Source organism: Scophthalmus maximus, chromosome 3 (genome assembly GCF_022379125.1).
Source record: "Scophthalmus maximus strain ysfricsl-2021 chromosome 3, ASM2237912v1, whole genome shotgun sequence".
In the NCBI taxonomy this organism is placed as follows: domain Eukaryota; kingdom Metazoa; phylum Chordata; class Actinopteri; order Pleuronectiformes; family Scophthalmidae; genus Scophthalmus; species Scophthalmus maximus.
The window spans coordinates 5,243,261-5,264,859 of record NC_061517.1 but is presented as its reverse complement, the minus strand read 5'-3'; the positions used below and the strand labels follow the sequence as shown (position 1 = coordinate 5,264,859).

General features: G+C 44.2%; 2 protein-coding genes across 4 annotated transcripts; one reads left to right on the top strand and one right to left on the bottom strand.

The window, feature by feature from the left end:
- The first annotated feature begins 1,142 nt into the window (after window positions 1-1,142).
- Window positions 1,143-9,425, top strand: pkig (protein kinase (cAMP-dependent, catalytic) inhibitor gamma). 3 transcript variants are annotated; one of them, XR_004795410.2, is made up of 4 exons: window positions 1,143-1,384; window positions 2,488-2,669; window positions 5,091-5,702; window positions 9,407-9,425. XR_004795410.2 is itself a non-coding variant. In XM_047330720.1 (3 exons), the coding sequence occupies exons 1-3, from the start codon at window positions 1,200-1,202 to the stop codon at window positions 5,180-5,182; spliced, it is 459 nt and encodes a 152-aa protein (XP_047186676.1). In that variant the 5' UTR covers window positions 1,143-1,199; the 3' UTR covers window positions 5,183-5,886. The 3 variants fall into 3 exon arrangements, 2 of the variants coding, with proteins under 2 accessions (XP_047186676.1, XP_035501931.2); XM_047330720.1 differs by lacking the exon at window positions 9,407-9,425 and having other exon boundaries at window positions 5,091-5,886; XM_035646038.2 differs by lacking the exons at window positions 5,091-5,702; window positions 9,407-9,425 and adding an exon at window positions 4,319-5,067 and having other exon boundaries at window positions 1,168-1,384.
- Window positions 6,599-20,379, bottom strand: ada (adenosine deaminase). Its single transcript, XM_035646025.2, has 12 exons — window positions 20,255-20,379; window positions 19,182-19,347; window positions 15,956-16,017; window positions 15,147-15,269; window positions 13,763-13,906; window positions 13,521-13,636; window positions 12,027-12,151; window positions 9,476-9,547; window positions 8,862-8,963; window positions 8,477-8,544; window positions 8,206-8,335; window positions 6,599-7,590 (listed from the first exon to the last, which is right to left on the bottom strand). Exons 2-12 carry the CDS (start codon window positions 19,320-19,322, stop codon window positions 7,486-7,488), a joined length of 1,188 nt encoding a protein of 395 aa, XP_035501918.2. The 5' UTR covers window positions 19,323-19,347; window positions 20,255-20,379; the 3' UTR covers window positions 6,599-7,485.
- Between the last annotated feature and the right edge of the window lie 1,220 nt (window positions 20,380-21,599).

The window sequence follows — 21,599 nt, the reverse complement described above, 5'->3', positions numbered from 1 at the left end:
AACACACTGCCCTTTGCTGAAAATCTAACATTCCAGAAAAAAACAGCACTGCGTAGGTCTGCGTGGCCCGTGACCTCTCAGGCAATGGAAAATGTTAAGGAGCGGGCCATTGGATTAAGGAGAACTATGCTAGCTCATTTAGCTCATCTAACAGGCAAAATGAATCTGATATGCCAAATAAGGGTTGACGGTGGTGACGACAGCTTAACGGAAATACAGAGCAAATTGGGGAAGTTTAACGAGCTGCTCGAAGAGTTCTGGATCAAATAACAGCATTAAAGGGATGTATCAACAACTTTCTGAGGAAGAGGAAATGAGCAGTGATTAAACTTGCTAAAAGGCCGATGCCTACAAGGCCTTTGTGGAAGAGATTGTGGTCTTGATAGGCGGTACCAAGAAACGTATCGCAGAGGCTACACATTACGACAAAGAATCGGACAGTGCAGAGTTGGAAAGCGCTACTTTGCAGGGAGAACCACCGCCAAAACCCTCAGAACGTACCTTTGTTCCGGGGATACCCACCGAACCAATGGCCCCCTCGCAGAGATGGCAGAGGGATACCAGAGGCAAGCACCTCTGCCTCCTCAGAATATCATCACATTTGAAGGAGACGTTCCAACATTCAGTAGAGAAGCAGACAAGGAGTAGCCAAATCCGGCTCAACCTCTTGGGCAGTTTTACCGAGGGAACACCCCACGAGATGATGGCGTGCTGTTTAATTCTCGAACCCCCGAACTAGGCTATCACAAGGCCTGGAATCTTCTGGAAAGGCATTTTTCGGGGAGCCCTTGATGATCGCAGAGGCAAATGTGGACAAGGCAATGCGTTGGCCTGCGATAACGTCGGACGACGGAGAAGGTCTCCAGTTCTTTGGCCTCTATCTCGCAGGATGCTGCAGTGATATGGATGACATGGGGTTCATGGATGTGTTCGGCAACGCGTACAATAAACGGGATATCGGCAACAACCTTTTCTGACTTACAAAGGTGGATCGTGACATTTTTGGATCGCGATATATTGAATTTCGAGTTATTTTCCCAGATCCCTAGTATTTTATGTCTAATAGTTAAACTTGTTACTGTAACTTTAAGGGAACTAGCTCACGGCTTTGATGTCCTTGACATCAATGTGCCTTCGAAGTTCGTTAGCATCGCTTTGATGTTCGTTCAGTTGAGATTCAGAAAAAACGACCGAGCGACATGGTTTACCTATCTGTACGAAGAACACTTGGCTTTGGATACATCTGTAAGGTTTCACAAACTGCGGAACTTCATTTTTATCCTTTACACCGCAGTGCCGTGAAGCCTTTTCCTACTATGACTGGTGTACGCGAGTCCGTCCGAGGAGAGACCAATGGATCTCAGCTCCCAGAACGTGGACAAAGGCATGTGAGTGAAAGCCTTTGGGAACAGAAAGGCCCTGGGGTCGGCGTGTCCGTGGCTGCCAGCTCATTTTTATTCCTCTCCCATTCGTTTTGTACACGTTTCCCCTTCGGGACTGCAAACGCCTCCATGTTTCTTAAAGATTCATAGCTGAGCCGCTCAGCTCGCGTCATGGCGGTGGTGTGGTGTCACATGCTTTTATAACAGAAGTAGGTTCGTGGCTGTAATAGAGTCATTCATGCTGCCCAGCAGCCCATACGTAGCACTGAGGTCTGTGGGATCTGTGCCGGCCTATGGGGGGGGGGGGGTTGTCTACAGGGACTGGAGCAGCTGTTATGACATTTACAGTCTCACACGGTGTCTCTTTCTTTGCAGGACCACTTCCTACTTTCTCGTTTCTTTTTCTGTTCTTTTCCTTGTCTTTTCTGGAGCGCTCTTAATTTTTGGCCCTCTTCTCTCGGAGGAGTTACAAGCTGTGTAGTGTTTTTGTGGTTGGCAGGATCTATGACCTAGTTTAAATATGGACTGAGAACAGGAAGCTGAAGAGGAATGAATGACTTGCCCTTTTTTTTTTGGTGTCTGTGCTCTCTCTGGCCCTGCCTCTGTGCTTGTTCTTTGAATGGTTTAGACCTCTTTAACTCAGGCTTTCCTTATTGATCAATGCCTTTTACGGCTCTTCTTCTTCTCTGTTAAATCCTTTGCTGTGTCAGTGCCTTTAGGGCAGGTTAACGACTATTGTAGATGGTTTTTAGGACCAGTTAGCACAGATATTGGTAGTGCCGTTAATTGCTGTGCAGAAATAGAGTTGGCCTTCATTATTCTAATTATGAATTATCTCTCAGCTGTCAGCCTCTTTGTTTGAATGCTTCTGAAGTATCCCCTGTCTGCCTCTTAAATATCCCAGCATACTGTGATTTTTTTTCTTCCTTTTCTTTTTTGTTCCTGTGTGTTACGTTGTTTCTGCTGAAGAAGAAATGCACAGGACACAGTAATGCGTCCTCCCACGGGTCCCCGCAGACCACTGAAGCGAAACAACAGGGTGATTTATTTGCTTCTTGCAACACCTCCGCAGAGCTGTCTGACATCCCCCTCCTCCCCCCGGCAGGTGTAATGAGAGCGCTGGTCATGGACAGATGATGGACGTGGAGACGTCGTACTCGGACTTCATCAACTGCGATCGCACAGGCCGCAGGAACGCAGTGCCCGACATCGCAGGGGAGGGGAAAGCAGGGGCCAGCACCAGTGAACTCACCAAAGACCTGGCGGAGATGGACCTGAAGGCTGCAGGTCAGTAAACTCACATCTGAATACATGTGTAATATAATATCTGTGCAAACTATACTCTGAAAGAACCAGGGCCAGTTTCATAAGCATGTCTTAGACTGGTCTACAGAGTTGTTCACCAGACTTGAGAGGGTATCTCCTGATGATTAACTTTTGGAGCTGGCCCCCTGGTCCTTAAGACACCAAAATACTCGGACCAATACCTCCAGGCCCAGGCCGGAGGTATTGGCTCAGTTTTTGGTATCGGGGAGATTCGATTGTTGTTGCCGCAGCCACTACGGCAGCACAGTGACAGATAGTTCACTCAAAGTTCACGGTCAACAATAATATGGTGGAAAGAAAATCACTTTGTCCGAGGTCTTGCCGCCAAAAAGCGAGAGACAACCCCAAGCTAATTTTCATCAGAAAGTTATTCCCCGTCATATGCTAAGTGACATCATGAAGAAGACCAAAAAACCCGAACCCCACGGGAGTCAGACACACTCACCACTAGGCCAACATCACGAAGTTGCAGCGCCAGCACGTCTCTTCACGTTTACAAACTGCACACGTGGTGTTGTGTGGTGCGGTCCGCACCGCGGTTTTTTTGCCTTTAATTAAAGGAGCTGGGCTGTGCCGAAAATCCAGATTTTCTTTTTTTACGCACACAAACGACGGTGAGGAGATATTCGCTTACAAAACGTGTGTTGTTTTATAAAACGCTTACTGCCCCTTTAACACAAAAAAAAAAGTTAGCCAACCCACACAGGCTAACTTGGAACCGAGACGTGTGTGTTTCTATGGTAACAAATCAAGGTAACCTGCTGACGAGTGGGAGATGGAACCGTTTTTTTTAAAAGACTGCAGTAATGTATCCTGAACCTGACGGATGATTTGACACGAGCACTGAGCCGCAGCATCTCTGTTGCTCTGGTCCAAACCTCATCGAGATCTCATGCAACTGGACGTTTTGACGAAGTGAATGGAGACAGGTGGTTTTACGGTTCTAATTTAGCCAAAATTCATAGCAAATTAGTCCGCCTGAAGATAGTCTAGACCTCGACAGCTCTGTGCAATGGATGAATTCATACGTCCGTCTGAAGTCTGACTATTAGTTTGATCCCAGCTGTAGGTAAAGTCTCTGTTTGAGAAACTGGTCCCTGGACCTGAAGGCACCAGAATATCCAGACAGAGCTGGTGGTATTGCTCAGATTGTGATCTCGGTGAGATTGGATTGTTTGTTGCCGCAGCTGCCAAGTGACAGATAGTCATTGTTTCCTCTACTCTCAGAAGACATGATATAATATGGCGCAGTAATATGTCCCCCCAGCCTGACCGCCGTGTCACGCCGTTGTTCTCCCCGACTTCCTCCTCGGTCAAAGACGAGTTTCCCATGACACGATAAACGAGGCGGTCGCTATGAATCAAACAACCCGTAACACTGGTGGGAAGCCTCCCATTTAGAAAAATAATCTCATATCACGCTGACACCGTGTCGCTACAGGAAGTCGTAGTTCCTTCCTCAGGATTCTCATTATTCATTTCTCTCGGTGGCCTGAGAGCGGATTAGGTCCCCGCTGTAAGGAATGCCAAACAACTTTTGAGCTTTATTATACACATGTACATGGATGACTGATTTCTGCATATATCGTTTTCCCATGTTTTTCCTCCAGGGGGAGACCCGGGGGCCTCCCCAGCCCCTGCGGCAGAGGGCTCCACCAGCCAAGATGCCCAGGGAAGTGGAGGCCCGTCCTAAACCCAGCCGGAGAGTGAAGGCGGTGGTGGGGGCGGGGCGGGGGAAGAAATGTAGAGAGAAATGTAGAGAGAAAGTGGAGAGACATGGAGGACGGAGAGAGAGAGAGTGTTTATCGGTTGTCCTGACCCGACACAAGACACCTTCGCTCACTGCCGGCCTGTTTGGAGCTTCTTCCACGGCTCTAAACGTTTCGCCTTTTTATTGGATCCGATTGTAACACGAGGGACAGAACAGAGTAGAAGTGACAGTTGAGACGCTGCGCGGTCGCTTCGCACTCTGTCCGTCATTTATACTCCCCCCCCGACCAGACGAGAAAAAGCACAGAAACTTTGGATTAATGTCTGTGCAGATGGACTGAGCTGAGCAGAATTCGTTTAAAACAACATTCATCGGTCGAACGTTGTTCCAACCTAATATGGAACCGTGTCATGAAAATGAGTGAAAATCCATATTCATGAGTGTCATTCTATGTATGTGCGTGAGTTTGTGACCCTACTGTTCAGTTTCATCGTCAAGTCCTTTTTTTCTTTCCTTTTTTTTTTAGTAACAAAACCTAGTCGCAATTATACTGTTGTGTACGGACTTCATATTTATTGCTAAATGTTGGGTGATAACTTTGTGATAGCAATTTTCTTTGTGTAATAAAATACCTATGAATTACTGCAACATTTGTGTTTTATGTTTTCCAGCGCACTCTCGTGGCAGGATTCTTGTTTTTTTCCCCGTTGGACACGGGAGGCGTCGGAGCTGTGAAGGGGGCGAGTCCCGGCCTCTCCATTAACGAGATCGGCTCTGAGCCGTTCCAGAGCCACACTTTCTTTTTTTTTTACTGAATACGGAATCTGTGTACATTAGGGGGACGGCCGCAGGAAGCCAGTGTTTAGGTTTCGATCGCAGTTACACTTCCCAGTGGTCCCATTAATCTCTTTATACAATATGGGAGCTGCAGGTTATCTGCACGGCGGTGTAGTTTTCCTCACCGATCTTTTCAAGTGCAAGGGTTGAAGAAGCTTTTAGCAATGAAAAGTGCTCTATAAATGAAATGTATTATTATTATTATTGTTATTATTATTATAGAAATGTCATCTCTATATTATGACGAAGGTGTGTACAAACTCGATGAGCACCTTATTAGGAACACCATTCTAGCTGCGCATTAACGCTGTGACTCTCCCCCACCTCCACTTCCCAAAGGTGTTTTTCCGTTGGATTCAGCTCTGGTGACCTGTGACGCCACTGAAATACCCTATATATCATAAACATCCTCAGAGGATGTGGTGTTTTTACTGGATGATTGGCCGGTAAGTAAGTGTCCTGCGTGTGACAGGAACACAATCACCGCGCCATTAGGGCTGCGTCTCACGATTATTTTCATAAACAATTAATCTGTGGAGTATTTTCTCGATTAGTTGATTGGTCCATAAAAATGTCATAAAATGGTGGAAATGTCGATTGTGTTTCCCCCAAACTCCAAGATGATGTTTTGTTTCGTCCACACACCAAAGATATTCAGTTTACTGTCGCAGAGGAGCAAAGAAACCGGGAGATATTCACATGTAAGAAGCTGAAATCAGAGAATTTTGACTTTGAAGCGATTAATCGATTATCAAAATAGTTCGAGATTCATTTAGTATTCGATTAATAATCGATTAACTGTTGCGGCTCCACACACCATTATTGCACCACCATCACCATCCTGGACCGCTGGTAAAAGGCAGGTTGGGTCCCTGTGTTCACGATGTTGATGCCACATTCCGATCCTCGCTGTGCACCGGCAGAGATATTTCGATCCATCAGACCACTGCCGCCTCAGATTTCTGTTCTGGACCGACAAGGGGTGATGAACCCGACGTGGTCTCTGCTGTTGTAGATGATCGAGGTTGGACGTGTTGTTCGCTCTGCCCTGCTGTCGGCTTGAACCACTTTGTCCTTTCTCCCCTGACCTCGCTCTTTGACCTGTGGGTTTCCTTTTTTTGTTTTTAGCACCGAGAAATCTTCTCAACTGTATCTGCATGATTTCATGTACTACTGTATTGCCACACGATCGGCAGATTGGATACTTGCATTAAGATGCCAGTGGACAGGTGTTCCTCCAAGCATAAAGTGCTTGGCGGATGAAAAGTAGCTTGGAAAAATATCTAAAGTTGCTGTAGATGCGGATTATAGGCAAAAAAAGAAATAGTCTGACGGGCAAAAAAACTTTTTTATAGCAGCTTTTATTATGGTCAAAGATGCTTTTCATAAGTGTGACATGTGGCAGATGTGAGTGGAAGTTGTTTTTTTTTTTTTTCATTTAGAGACAGGAAAAAAATGTGTTAAATAAATATATACATCAAAAGTATTCAGAGCAATTATCAAATGCAGATCCACAGTGAGTAGTCACAGGTGACAGTTGTGCGCCACCTAGTGTTCAAATGTAAGACTAGACATTTGGTATTGAGCTGTTTTTACATGATGTGTCCTGCAGTTTCACATGTAGTGTGTGTGTGTGTGTGTGTGTGTGTGGGGGGCACTTATGTTTCTGACACTGGATCCTCTTCACCCTTAAACCAAACGATTGGATTCCTCACGGCAAACCTTATTGTTCAAAAGCTCATAGCCTGCACTGCTAACATTCATCCGTCATCACATGCGTTCCGCTTTTTAACGCAAACCATAACAAAATGTTTCAGCTTTGACGGAGGTGAATGATTCCTGAAGGTTCCCAGATTCTCTTTATGACGACAGGATGTAAAACACAAGATGAACAATGCACTTCCAGAATTTGATATGTAAAAAAAATAAAATAATAATGATATTGCTTCATAAATGAAAATACACTTCCCTTTGTCACCATGACATCCCGCAGAACTGTCCCGTAAAACTAAAGTATTAAAGGTCTGTGAGTACTTGGAGGAAACACAGACAGAAACCAGCCTTCGCGTGGATGATGTACAGATCATGTGAGGTAAAAGCGGCCATGTTTGATTTATTCTTCTGTGGGCTTTATAGAGTAAAAACACATTCCCCTGTGTCAGGTGGGGGAGATTTAAAGGTTCAGAGTGATTCATCCCTGGGTTGGGTCAAGTGTTTTCCTCAACGGGTTTAGAAGGCGGTGCTCTGTATCATCCCGTAGGCCTCATACAGGTCGAGGAGGAGCTCTTTCTTCTCCTTCTCAGGCAGGAAGGACGACTCTGCAGACTTGATGTTCTGTGAAATGTCAATGAAGAACAATGTTGGTGTGCCTTCAGGATATTAATTTACAGAGGCAATGGGGGGGGGTGTAAAAAAAAAGAGATGTCCTTTTTGCGAGATCTTGCAAAACGTTCAATGTGCTTCCGGCAAAAAAACAGAAACAGACCAAACAACGGAGGTTTTGTGGGGCTCCGTATCAATTTACTGTAAAAGGTCCCAAATCTGCTTATTTGTGTCTATTACACACTAACCACTGCTGCTGGCTGTAGCAGCATATTCAAAAGACAGGACAGCAATGGGAATATTCTCATTTCATACTCTGCAAAAAGCAAATTAGCCCAAACGTCAAACTTTTCACTTGTCTGATCTTTTGCAAACTCAGCGCATTGTGAGGCACAATTCTTCACCAACTGCCAAGAAATGTATTTTAATTTTTTTTTTAATGAGTCCGAGGCTTCCCTGTGCCCGGTTGAATTGTTACGTAAGCTTTTGTTGCCGCGTTAATGAGCGACTTAGAAAGACATTGCCATGCGCAGGCGTGTCTGCACCCTGTGTCATCATCTCAAACCATATTCAAATGCATTCTGCCCGTGAACTGCTCCTCCTGATTATTCATGCATTGGATCTCACCAGTCGTTTGAACTCCTCCTCTGTGAATCCCATGTACTTGTGCGCGGTGCTGTAGTCGAGGTGCAGGGTCGAGTTGAAGATCAGCGGGTCGTCGGTGTTCAGGGAGTAGTTGGCCTGGTCCTTCCGGAACCTGCACGGACCCAAAGAAAATTGTGAACGATAAGCAGGTGCCCATATCCACTTCGGCCCAGATCCCTCACCTGCCCGTCAGGTGATTCGCCGTCATTAAACATAACTCGTCTGTCACGTAAAAAAACCCCCCGCAGCTCACGTGATGGCAGGATGCTTGGTGAAGTCGGGGTCGCAGGCGCCAGTCAGTTTACTGGAAACAGGACACACCTGCAAACACAACAGCACAAGCAGCTTTGAGAAGCCCGACAACTTCAGCTGTTCTCTTTCCACTTGTGACACTCAAAGTGTCCACTAGGGGTCACTGTATCACTGCGTCGCCTCTACGGACTGAGTCGACTCTGTTGCTATGATGATCTCTCTGTAGTGATGCAAATTATTACCGTGTGATAATGACCAGGGCAGAGTACATTTAATAGATTACATAACTGGCACCTCTCTGCTTATTTGCATTTTGAATGCAAACACAAATTAATAACCTTCAGCTTTTTCGATTACATTAGCGAAACATACGGATAGCTCCTCACCTCGAAGTGCATGTTTTGAGCGAGCAGCTTTTTGTACAGCTCTCGGTCCTCCAGGGTCCTGTAACCGTGTCCAACACGTTCGGCTTCCAGCACTTCCACAGCCTGAAATATCAGACACAGGGTCAAGACCTAGACGCAAAATGTAGCGCAGGTCAGCAGAATCTGCAGACTATTTATAGAGACGCACTCGCTACTGCTGCTGCGGAGGAGCCGAACCCTTCACTTTGAGGGATGGTTCGCTGAGACAGTGGCCACTTTGTTTTGGCAGAGACACCATACAGTGCTGTTTTTGTTTTGTTTTTTTCATTTTTTGTTAAAGCAGGTTGAATGTAGGATCTAAGATGGATACAAACAGTAAAAATAATCTTTTCTACACATCTATTAGTATGTGTTTTTGCATTTGGAAATAAGTTAGTCCCCTTTAAAATAAGTCTCTTTGTGACATCCCCAACTTGTTCCTCTGTTCTTCCTGTTTGTGCTCTGCCTCATTAGCTGCTCTAATCATTTCTGCTGCTAGTGTACGTGACTCCATTGTTTTTTTTTAGTCCGACGTGTTCTCAGACGATGCCACCACCCAGTTCAGAGGTGTCCCACATTGTTGTTGAGCAGCTTACCTCCTTCACCACCGAGGCCGGGCCCACCTCTCCTGCGTGTACCGTCCTGTGGACCCCACAACGCACGGCTTCCTGTCAACAGAACCAGTGGTGGAGCACATCAGCAATGGAAAACAGCACAGCCACACATCTGGCTTTCACATCTGCTGGGGTCCTCTTATCATTTAGACGAGTTTTTAACCATTGGCTTTCTTTTGTTTCAGAGGTGAAGGTGTGTTTCTTTGGCTCGGGGAAGACAACAACACTCCACTGGATAAACTGGTATATAACGAATGACTCACTGAAATTTAAAAACTAAAGCCCTCTGCTTTGAACATCTGTTTTTTAAATTTGCTGCATTCGTAAGCTCGGACAAACCAAGTGTGGCTTGCTAAATCTTCACGTGTATGTCTAGAAGTTACAATGTTATTACAATATCCCTCAATATAAGCTCTGCTTTAATCAATTAAAACACATGCAGACAAGATTACCTGAATTAAATAAGATTATAAAAGGGGCAATTTTCAGAAAATATTAAAAAAAAAAAATGCTTTTTCAAGCTTATTTAGCAAATCTGAGTTATTATAGCTAAGCATTATTATGTATAAATCATTTGAATGGTATTTGGGCATTATTGAGGTTTGATCGTTAGTCAACAAAATATGTGCAACATCTGCAATAAATGTGCTTATAAACCATCATGCTACAGCACAGAGCTATTTTCATTTCATGGTAATCCTATGAATTATTGACCAAACTGTTTGCAATAATGTACTGGATGTATTTTTTTAAACTTTGCGAAAGTGAGAACATGTGAAGAAATTGTGCACGTCCTCGTGCCCAAGCTAGTGCTGCACCTTTATCGATTATTATATCAGTCTGTAAAATGTATTATGATCCATCCCCAGGCAGTCGACTCGTCCCGTCCCGCATCCATGCAAGCAATTCATTGAATTCATTTCAGGTGAGACTTGGTCCTCGTCGAGTGCTGCAGTGAATTAACGGATTAATCCGATAAAGTCCGACAGGCGAAATCCATTACATTGTGCGGTGTTCTCTGAATTAATCGATGAATGCAGGCTGAAAACCAAATAGAATTTTTCCGAGCAGGTCGGGAGGTTAAGAGGAAATTGGTTCGCACTGTTAGGTTTTACTCTCACACTGTGCTGGTTACAGGGAAAGACATCATCTGTTTGGTAGTGAGAAAAAAAAATTGCTCCGAGTGAGAATGTCAGACGTCTCGCACAGATTTGGTCATGAACCAAAATGTCAAGGCAATCCATCAAAAAGTTGTTGAGGCATTTAACTCAACAATATAAATGGGAACACAGAGAAAAAAAAGTATTCAAATTATTATCATCATCAACATCATCTGGGAACCAAGACTATAAAAAATGTAGATGTTGAGATGTTGAACTGGATTGGAGTGAAAACTCAACGCACGCAAGTGGCGCCGCAAAATGACCCCGTAACATTGGCTAATCTGAAAAATGGAACATCCTCAAGATAAAGCCAAGGCTGTTTTTCTTAACTCACAAAAAGTTGATGCATTGGAGAAACATATTTTTCACAGGACTGCACTTAACATATGCTCATATGTACTTTTTGGCTCCTGGCATAGCTTTCAAAAATAGCCCAAGTATCCATCTTTCTACAGCATTTCCATGCCATCGACCAAATATAGCTACAAAAGGCAGAGCTTCAAATTCTTTCCAAGGGAAGTCGTTGGAGCAATAAATTGCAGCCATGTTTCCATCAGGCTGCAGCCGGCGGGAGCCGCGATGTGAACTCTAAGATCTTTTAATGACCTTTTAATGACATAATACACTATCAATATAAAAGTGACGGCCGCTGTACTCGAATGTCAATCTGAGCGGGCTACATGCTGTGTCTATAAATACACTGCCTTCAATCCTCCTCCAGCAATCACACTTGTAGTTGAAGAAGTCAAAGGCTCTTCCACATGACATTCATTGGCACAAAGCACTCGGCTCCACCAAGAAGCAGAAAAACAATCTGCTGTTTAACTGACCATAGTAATTATTATAACCATCGGTTGTAAAAAAAAATAGCCTCTGCTATGTGGCTGCAATTGAATTATAAAAAACAAACAAGAGACATAACCAGACCTTGAAACCAAACCAATGATCAACAAGGCCCGGGACCCCCACTGACACCCCCCTTCCTTCCCTATGGAGGTTACACATTATATTAACGTAATGCACCACACTTACATTTAACCATCTGTGACCCCGATATTTATGGTAAATTTATTGTAAATAGTGTTAATTTAATTTAATTTAATCTAATTTTATTTAATTTTATTTAATTTTATTTAATTTTATTTAATTTTATTCTATTTTATTTTATTCTACATTCTTTTTCTAATTCTGTGTATATGTTGACTGCTACATGCACCTTAACAACACCCAAAAGAAAATTCCTCGTATGTAACCTGTCACCTATCCGGCAATAAAACTGATTCTGATTCTTAGTCTGATTCCGATTCTGGATCTGATCTCCTCGTCCTTTCTGATCTTATTATGTTTGACGGGTGGTTCAAAAAGCTCACCTCGTAGGCCCTCCTGTGGTCCGGATTGGCTTCACAGTTGAGTGACTCGTCACCGGCCAGATCTATGGCGACCACTCCCTCGTGGCGATATTTCTTACACAGCTCGACGACATCCATGGACCAGCCTGGAGAATTAATAGAACGGACACGTGTTACTACTACCGGCTCAGCTCATTCACACACACACACACACACACATGCGAGCGATGTGAAATGTGATGATCCACGCAAGCATTTTAATTTAGCTCAATGTCGGTGTGGTTTGTTGCATCTGGACAGAGATAGGCTGGTTGTTTCCTCCAGTTTACAGTCTTTGTGTTTAACTGAGCTTCATATTTACCACACAGACATGAGAGTTGGTATCAGTCTTGGCAACAAAACAAATACGCTGTCGAACTATTCCTGTGATTTGTTGCATCACATCTTGACTTTTAAAACACAGCACGCATTTACAAAATTAAAAAACAAATACAAATATGATTTCATCAAGATTAATTTGCATACAGTTGAAATATCTTTTCAAAGATCCGCTGACATAGCACTTTGTTATCGTCCATAATGACAAAATCAGATATCCCCCATAGTTTCTCTTACTCAAAGATTGACTGTAGACATAGGATAAGGATATTGCAGCATGTTTTGCGAGAATGGCAGATATGAATTGCACTTGGCCGTTGGTTTAACGTAGGAAACAGCTGCATGTGGAGCAGAGCAGATCTGCAACAGACGTGCAACTGTACAGCTGCGTAGCTCCGAAAAAAATCAGCTTTTCATGAGCCGAGAGGAAAAAAGTCAGCGCCGTGTTCCAGCTTTGAAACGGCGAATTCTTCAGCCAATCCAGTGGGATTTTTTTTTTTTTGTTTAGCAATGCTCGCTGCATATCTGGAGGGAAAACGTCTGGTCAACCACTTTGGCTCCGACTGGAAAGTCCCCCAAAAACGAATGGATGGATTCCAAAGACATTCTGCGCGCATGCTTGTGGTCGCCAGGGGATAAAGACAAATTGATTTGATAATCCCTTGACTTCTTTTTCTCTTGACACCTTAAACTCTTCATGAGACCCAAAAACATGCAAGAATCGGTTAAACTGGGGTGCATGTCGACCTGCTAACCTAGTAAACATCCCTGCTTAAAATTTGCATGTAAGAACCATCATTATGAGCTTGCTGGCATGCAAATGGGAACTGTGTGCAGAACTGCTACCATGGCTAGTTCAATGGCTTATTTGGCTTTTAAAAAAAGTAGGATCATTTTCTCAAGCCATGTAACAGCATTTCATTCTTCAGGTTATTTGTAATAAATGAATGCAGAGGCTTGATTTCCCTGGAAGGTTATAATATGAGCAGTAGGTTTATAATATGTATGGCCTTTTTGTGTTTTGCTGTGGTGCTACTGCTCATTATCTGATAAGGCAGATCTCTTGGACAGCAGGCCGTAAACGGACCTAATCTGGCAAGGTTGTTTTGGCAGACGGGAGCATGAACAGTTCATTACTTGGCATGTGGCGCATGCAGCATAGAATGGACCTGGCTTTGATATTGAAGGCCCGCTCCCCCTCGCTCAGGCCCTCGTTCACCAAGTGCACCACCTCATCCGGGCACAGGTCGCCTCTGATTGGAGAAAACACGGTGTGGGAGAGAAAACATGCGGTGAGCCAAACTTCACATTTCCCTCCCTAAAAAGCACAACACAGATTTCCCCCCGAAGGCTGCGGATCAGCCACAAATGAGACTCACTCTTTCTGGTTCCACGGTATTGGATCCACTTTAGTGTTGGCCAGAAGATGTGGGCTGTATCGAACCTCAACATAAATCACGCCTTCCTTGGCCTTGTCCTCGACAAACTCGTAGGCTATCCTCTTTATGGCCTCTCTGTCGCCGCTGCAAAAGAACACGGACAAACAGAAAATGAATGGCATGTACCTTTGGCTCGGATAAACTTATCTTCATGATAATAAATCAAAACCGTTAGTGATGGCTTTCAAAATGAGCAAACATTGACGATTGACTTAAACACTTCATTAGAGGTTGTGTTTTTTTTAACCATTATTAGCTGCCTCCTAATATTTGCCTAAATTGATTTCCCACATACACTTGTATGGACATATGGAAGTGGAGAAAGACTGTACAAAATATATACGTCTTATATTTTGCTTTAGCCTTCTCTTCTGGTAAATATTGTAAAAATAAAGACATACAATAAGTGGGATTTAAGAAAAACTGAATATTATTGTTATTTTCCATCAAATCAGTTCTTACCTTCACTTGAACTTTTAGGAACTTTGGGATGTAAAATGCTACATTTCCCTCTTTCCTTTAGACTCAGCAGCTCATTCAATCACCCCCCCCCCCCCCCCCCCCCCCCCCCAGCAGCAGCATCACGTGACGGAGAACAACACCGGCTTCCAGCATTTGCACCGAAGATGAATGCTCACTGCACAGGTCTGAATGCCTGTTGTTCCCCAGCCCCCGTCCACCGAACACACACCGACAGCGCGCAACAATCCTGCATGAGCTCGACTCCGCTGGTTGGTTCCCCCCCCCCCGTGTGTTGTGGAAGCTGTGCAGCTTCCAAGAGCCTTGACACAGAAGGGTCCATTCAGCACAACTGCACGCTGCAGTCCGGCCACCACAGGCCGTCATTGTTAAAAGATTTGGCGGCCACTGGGTATCTGAAAGATTGACTCGGGTCTTCTTTCCAAACAGATCAACTCTGTCGCTGGAGGACTAAATAAATAAGGCAGCGCGACACCGGAAAGGATCCTTTAGACAACTTTACGCTCCTTTTTAATGGTTTTAATCTGGTCTCCGAGGTGACCCTCGATCCGGTTCCTGTTCCCATGACCGGCATTTAAAAGGCTCGCCCCATCGTGCTACAGCAAAACACTGCATAACCTCCCTATGTCTTGGATCCTAACACCATCGCTCAGAAACTTTACAACACACTCAATTGCGGTAAATGCACGAGAGTGATAAAACTGCTCGAGTGGATTCTGACCCTCACCATAAACTCGACTTTGATACTACACCGTCACTCAAATCTTGCACTTTGACCTCCCAAGAAGGAGTTAAAAGGTAGTTATGAAACTGAGCGGTAAGGAAACAACGTGTCAGCACTTACGCAACCACATGCATGTACTCAGCGAACTTGCCCAGGAACTTAGTGAGGGTGGCGGGCTCTTCGACAATAATTCTCGACGTCAGCTCCTCCACAGTATTTGCTGGCAGACTGATGCCGCGACTCCTGGAAGGAAAAGAAGAGCAAAAATTGTCCAATTTGTTCGGCTCTCTTAAAAGGGGAGTCAAACAGGAAGGCTGTTATCGACTGGACTGCTGAATTCTTGATGGGGGGAATAAACGAGATGAGCCACTGAAACTATGCCAGGGTTTATTTTGTCAGTTTTGAAATTTGTTCCTGAAAAAAATCCAGAGATTCTTCATGCCTTCAATCCTTTCAACTCGAAGCGGTGACTCTCAGACGAATGCTAAAGTTGCTCCATATCGGACGGTTGTGTAAAGTGGAAACTATTTGCCAACATGTCCGCTAGGCCCGCTCTACGAAGACGTAATACATCAGTGGATCTAAAAATCGAACATCAATGACGCAATGATTTTGACATTTGCTCTCAGGATATGACTTGTCTTCAAATGACCTGGAAAATGTATTTGTCATAGCTGTGTGGAAATGTCTTGTAACACGTCCGCCATAAGCCAAATATCTGCTTATTGGACTTCACCGGTTATTAATATTGACGCGTACAGTTAATTAACATGACTGGTAATGTGTTTTTTTCCAAATAATGCAAAGGAACAATGGTGTCTTCTTATCAGCTTATCTATCTAAACATGTTTATCTGGATCAAACACATTCAAAATCCAAAGTCAATATTAAAGATTTCTTCATGAAATAAAAAATGTAAACCGACTCACTTGGCAACGTCAAGAATAGTCTGCACTCTGATGGCTCCGTCGAGGTGCACATGCAGCTCAACCTGAGGGCGACAAGAGATGATCATTGAAATCAAAAACCAGTTGCCCTCATGTTTGTGGACGTCGCCCTGGACGAGGAGTGTCGTTTGGAAGAAAAACAGAACGGAACGATACCACGGGCAAATTATCCACAGGAGCCATTTTGACACGAATCCGTAGGTGAACACTCGTGTCACTAATCTCATTCAAACGGAACGGAACATTCATTACTGTGATTAGTCCTACCTGTTGTTTGACAACTGTTTCATCTCACAAGTTACATGAAACAGTCATGTAAAGACAGATACAAAATCCGCCTGCCACCTTTGAAGATGGCGAGAATCGAAGGAGGAACAGAAGAAAACTGTTTCTTTGCAGCGGTGTCCTCACAAGCCTTATTTCACTGCACTGCGCTTCCTCTGGGTCAAAGAACAGACTTAATAATCATATTACTTTGAAAGTAAAAAGCACTAAATGTTCTCAGGGGCCTAAATACCCACATCCCTGCTCGTACATCTCTAAATTTACATTTTTGACTCTTCAACGTCTCCCGCCTCGTTTTAAATCAGCGCTACTACGACACTGTTTGCGTGTCAATTTTAGTTTTTTAACCTTGAACTGTTAATTTTTCCTTGTTTGATGCTGTTTTTGTTGATATTTTTCGGCTCTTAGACGTCACTTCAGTGTCTTCCTCACATCGTATTTCCGCGCCTCGTCTCTGATTGGTGCTGCACGGATAGACTGAACATGCCTTGGCAGTGACTGTTTTTTGCAGTTCAATCTTTTGGCTGCGGCCCATCATGAATGCGTCACGCTCATGAACCGGGGCGACAAGTGGTGGACTGGCCGGGGGCCGCCAGAGAGGGGTCAAAGACGACTTTAGTGTTCTGGCTCTTCTCGCAGATGACATCCATAAATCTCCTCCTTCAACAGCTATGGCCTAAACAAACGCTCGTCAGTCAGGGCGAGATTGAAATTAGGATTTCCCTTCGCGGGATATTTAACTCTAATCTCTGGTCGGTCGGGAGGGACGAAGAAAGAAGGAGACGAGCACTGTTATGGAACTCCTCCCTAAAAAAATGTCCACAGAAAGAAGGGACTGAGAGCAATGTCCACTCGAGCAGGAAAAATATGTTGAGATCAGATGTTTCCACCCAGATGTTTACGACACCAAGTGATGTGTATTACTGACGCAGCTGGAATCTAAATTTGTTTACATCTATTTTTCTTCCCCTGAAAGCCCGACGCGTCCGTGATCCAGGAGAATCGGGGACATGTTTGCCGACAGAGCACAGCCGGTAAACACATCTGCAACTGCAGGAAATCCTGCGGCGGGTCGTTCGGGGCGCAACCGCAGTTCCTGTAGTGCAGCGTCTGTAACGTCGGTGGGCTGTTTTTCTCTTCGAAACTGCATATCGCCAGCAGCGTGTTATTGAGCAACAGCCTCTTGCTAATCGATTGACTAAAGTTGTCTGTAGGATACTCCCTTTCACGCCGTATTTGTAAGAAGATGATAAGTCATATATCCCCGAATGGATAATGTTGCATGATTCTTTCAAGCAACAAAATATAGGATGCGTCGTTTAAGCTTTTTTAAATTTCAGCCACAGTATTCTGATTAGCGAATTATCATTTGAGTCCCTTTTCAGGCAAAACCGCCAAACCATTCTCTGCTTCTGGCTCCTCGACGATGGATTGGATAATGATGTAATGCTTCTCTCTGTGTTATTGTGATCACAAACTCTCGGAAACGGTGATGGCATCACGAAGAAGAGAGACCAAGAGAAGCGCTTGTAGATTAACTGAGTACTTAAGTGTCTCAGTAATTATCTTTGGTTTTAAGGCAGTTGGTTGGATAAAAAAAGACATTTAAATGTGTCACCTTGAGACGCGATGGGACAGTTTCTACTGTTTTATTGACATCTAATTATCCAATCAGTTGATTAAGAAAATGATTGTTAAACTAATAAATAATACGAGCAATCATTACTTCCAGCCCTGAGACCTTTAAGCTTTTCAATCAATTATTCATTGATTGACCCCCGAGCTTGTCAGATGTGAGCATGTGCTGCTTCTCACATTGCAAACTGAATATTTATCATTATTGAACGGATCAAAAGAAAAACGTGATGTGGGTAACAAACGATTAGTGGGTTACTTGACAAAATGAACAGTAAGATGCTCCTGAGCAACTGCAATAACCCTGAGTATAGGATGAAGCATGGCTGAACCGGTAAAGGATGCTGCGGCGGATGACTGGTATCAATTCTAATACAGCAAATTAATATTTAATGAGATTATCTCTGCTGCAAGCAGCCACCACTCCCCGAGGTCTCTCCTCTTACAATCCATGATCTCCTACTCATACACAATCTCAGTGTGTGACGTGTGTGTGTGATGAATGTGCTGCATGTGCCGATTCATTCCTGAACCAGTCATTTCCTCTTTTCTTATCAGTTCAAACTAGATATGCATGTTCAGGTGCCTAAACCGGTTATCATCAGACTCCAAAGGGCACACGGTTGGGTATACATTAAAGGTACACTTTGCACGCTTTCTCCTTCGCTGGTCCCTGCCAGCCAACGGGACACCTGCCATCATGCATTAAAAGTGATTCCCCCGACTTAAACAACAAGCTGATCCGGGTTCAGCAGTCAGGCCTATATTTCCTTTTTTCTTTTTCTCTACACTACTGTCAACAACAATATAGACGGAGTCAAGGTTGCACAGGCTCCCTCAGTTGGGAAAAGGGAATTGGTTTAAAAAGAAACCAATTCCAGTAAAACCGGTGCTGCTTGTTGCCAAACTGCAAGCAATGGACATGCCCCCTTTTGAATGCTGGCATCAAACAAAATAAGGAAGCAGCAGATGATCTTTCAAAAGGCGCATTACTTAGTTTCTGTCTTTTGTTTAACCAGCCCTCTTCTTCTTCTTCATTTTTACAAATGTCCTTGAGTAAATATTTCTCAATACAGTTGTACAGACTGTAGGAGGTACTGTATAATAGAGTATGTTTTGAAAATGTACAATCGTCTCCTTCTTCTCCTTCCTTACAGGGATTCGAGCTGTGTTTACGCAGCCACACCGTGCGTAAAATCTTGGTAAAGCGCGCCTGGCGATAATCCACCACCTATCCATGAGCATGATGAATGCTGCTTACAACACAGGGTACCGGTTGATCACGTACCTTGGGCTTGTTGAATACCACTTGTTCAGAGGTGTACTTGGCCATCGCGGAGAGCCTGCGGTCGCCGGTGAGTCTGCCGGTGCACAGGGAGCTGAGGACTGGAGAGCCGACGCTTATCGCGGCTCGCCTGCCAGTGTTCATGACTCAGATGGAGTCACGCCTTTGTCTGCGCAACGGCCAATGGAGAAAAAATAAAAGAGAGAGAGGGAAAAAAAAAAAGCGTGAGCCCCTCGAGGTGCTGTTAATGTACAACTACCAGAGAGACCCGAAGGATGCGCAGGCACCAGGGGGTTGGGGGATTGGAGGGGGGGTCGTGCGGTTCAATGTGCAGTGAGGGTTTGTGGACAGTAGGTAGAAGGATTAACGGCCCGGTGTGGCAGCAGCTTTGCACCCATGTGATGAGAGCTTTACCGCCGGGCTAATTGAATATGCCAAACCACGTTACGAAACCAATTGTGGCGTTTATGTTAAGTAGTGCGCATGTGTGTGTAGGGTGAAACAAACAGCTACCCCCCCCCACCCCCTCCATAAAAAAAGGGGCCCCACAACACGACCAATGTGTGGAATGTGTGTCGCAATGGAGCCTGTGGGAGACCGGGTGGGTGGACAGAGATGTGTGTCTCTGCACAAGGTCATTCATTAATGCTCCACAAAGGCTGTGAAACCCCGTTCAGCGTCCCGGGTTCCGTGTGTCTGCTCAGGTTCTACACTGTTCTGTACGAATGCAAACTGAAATGTGAACGATGGAAACATGTCCTGCAATGTGTTTGGTGATTTCCAGACTGATTCCTCTCTCGTTTCTGGCCCCCTAGCTCTCAAACAGCCGATGTGCTCATAGATCCTGATATGGACATAAATAAACTAAACTAAGGATTATTTGTTTTATTCATAAGAGGTCCGACTTATCTAGGAGCAATATTTTCTTTCTGAGGAAGCATTCAAAAGAAAGACATTAATACTAGTACTGATAGTAAGACACCTGCCTAAAAGGAAAGAATCTTGCCCTCAAGGTTTCAGAAATGATTCTTTTTCTTTTGGAACGTGTGGGAATATGAAAAAAGTGAGACTCTTACTCCACGTGAGCATCTGCAGATCGTTGAGGGGTTTATAGGTTCATAACAACGTTCTATGGTCATTTTCACATTTCTTCTCAAATCGTTATCTTTATTGTGCACTTCAGAGGAACATTCGTCTCCTTCTTCAGCACGTCGTGTGAGGAGGAGAGCGAGTGGACGAGAACAAAGGCGCGTGACGCAGACAGGTCGTGCACGCAAACACACACACACACACACACACACACACACACACACGTGCACTTCCTCTCGTGCGAATTGAGTTTGTGGCAACCTCTGTACTTTTCTTGAGAATTATTGTATTTCGTATATGCAAATGATAAAAAAAAAAACCCCAAAAAAAACCTGTTGAACCAATTTTGTATGATCATTTTTGTCTCATGACGCTTTAGAGAAACAAACAGTTTTTCAGGGGAGAATTGAATAAAAAATCACAAAGGAAACGTAAGAAAGAACAAAAAAAAAAGACTTCAGGAGGAGAAAAATCCCCCCTTCAGCTTCTTTGTGATGGCAGTACAAGCACTTCAAGTTCACCTTCTACACTGAATGTTACATTTGACAAGCTCTTTTGATAAAAGTGCAAATGAACTGTGAATTTAGATGAGATTTTTTTTTTTTTTTTTAAAGCAGCTACTTCTGCTCCTGCTGTCATCAGTTTTCACTGGAAGTGCCTGGAGACAAGTGTGAAGGTGTGAGGGTTTCCTGTGAACTTCATCGAGACCGAACGTGTGCAGAGGTTCCTCTGCCCCGATGCATCATGGGGCCTCTTGGTTTCAGGGCGCACCATCCTGTGGTTGTGGCTCACAGGTCTCCAGGGGCAATGCCATTTGACTCGTATGAGGAAACTAATCGCACCAACAAGTCTCCATTATCTGCCCATTAGTGATGCAACGGTTCAGCCTCGTCCCTAATCACATTCACAGGGATAAGGAGGATTGTGAAAGCGTTGACTTTTGACATTAATGTGTTTTCTTATCAAAGAGCCCGGGGGTTTCACGTGGGCTTGCAGTTTTTTTTGGTATTTGGAGATAACCTCAAGACCTTGGCGTCGTCTTTGAAAGACACGCAGCAACGCTGTGAAACTGCAGCTGTGTATTTCCGGCATTTGTAATTTATAAATGTGTGACGCTCAATTCAGACGTGGCGAAACGGACGTTTGAGCAAAAGGGAAAGAAACGTCTCGAAATTAAGTGAATCGTCTTTGCGAAAAAACATTGTGATGGCTGCTTCCAAATGGTGTTTATTGCCAAGTTTCAATGTGTTTCAATGTTTAACGTGTCGCGTATCTTCAGCGAGAGAGGGGGCCTGTGAGGTCTATTCCAAGAATTATGGTGTAAAAGGACCT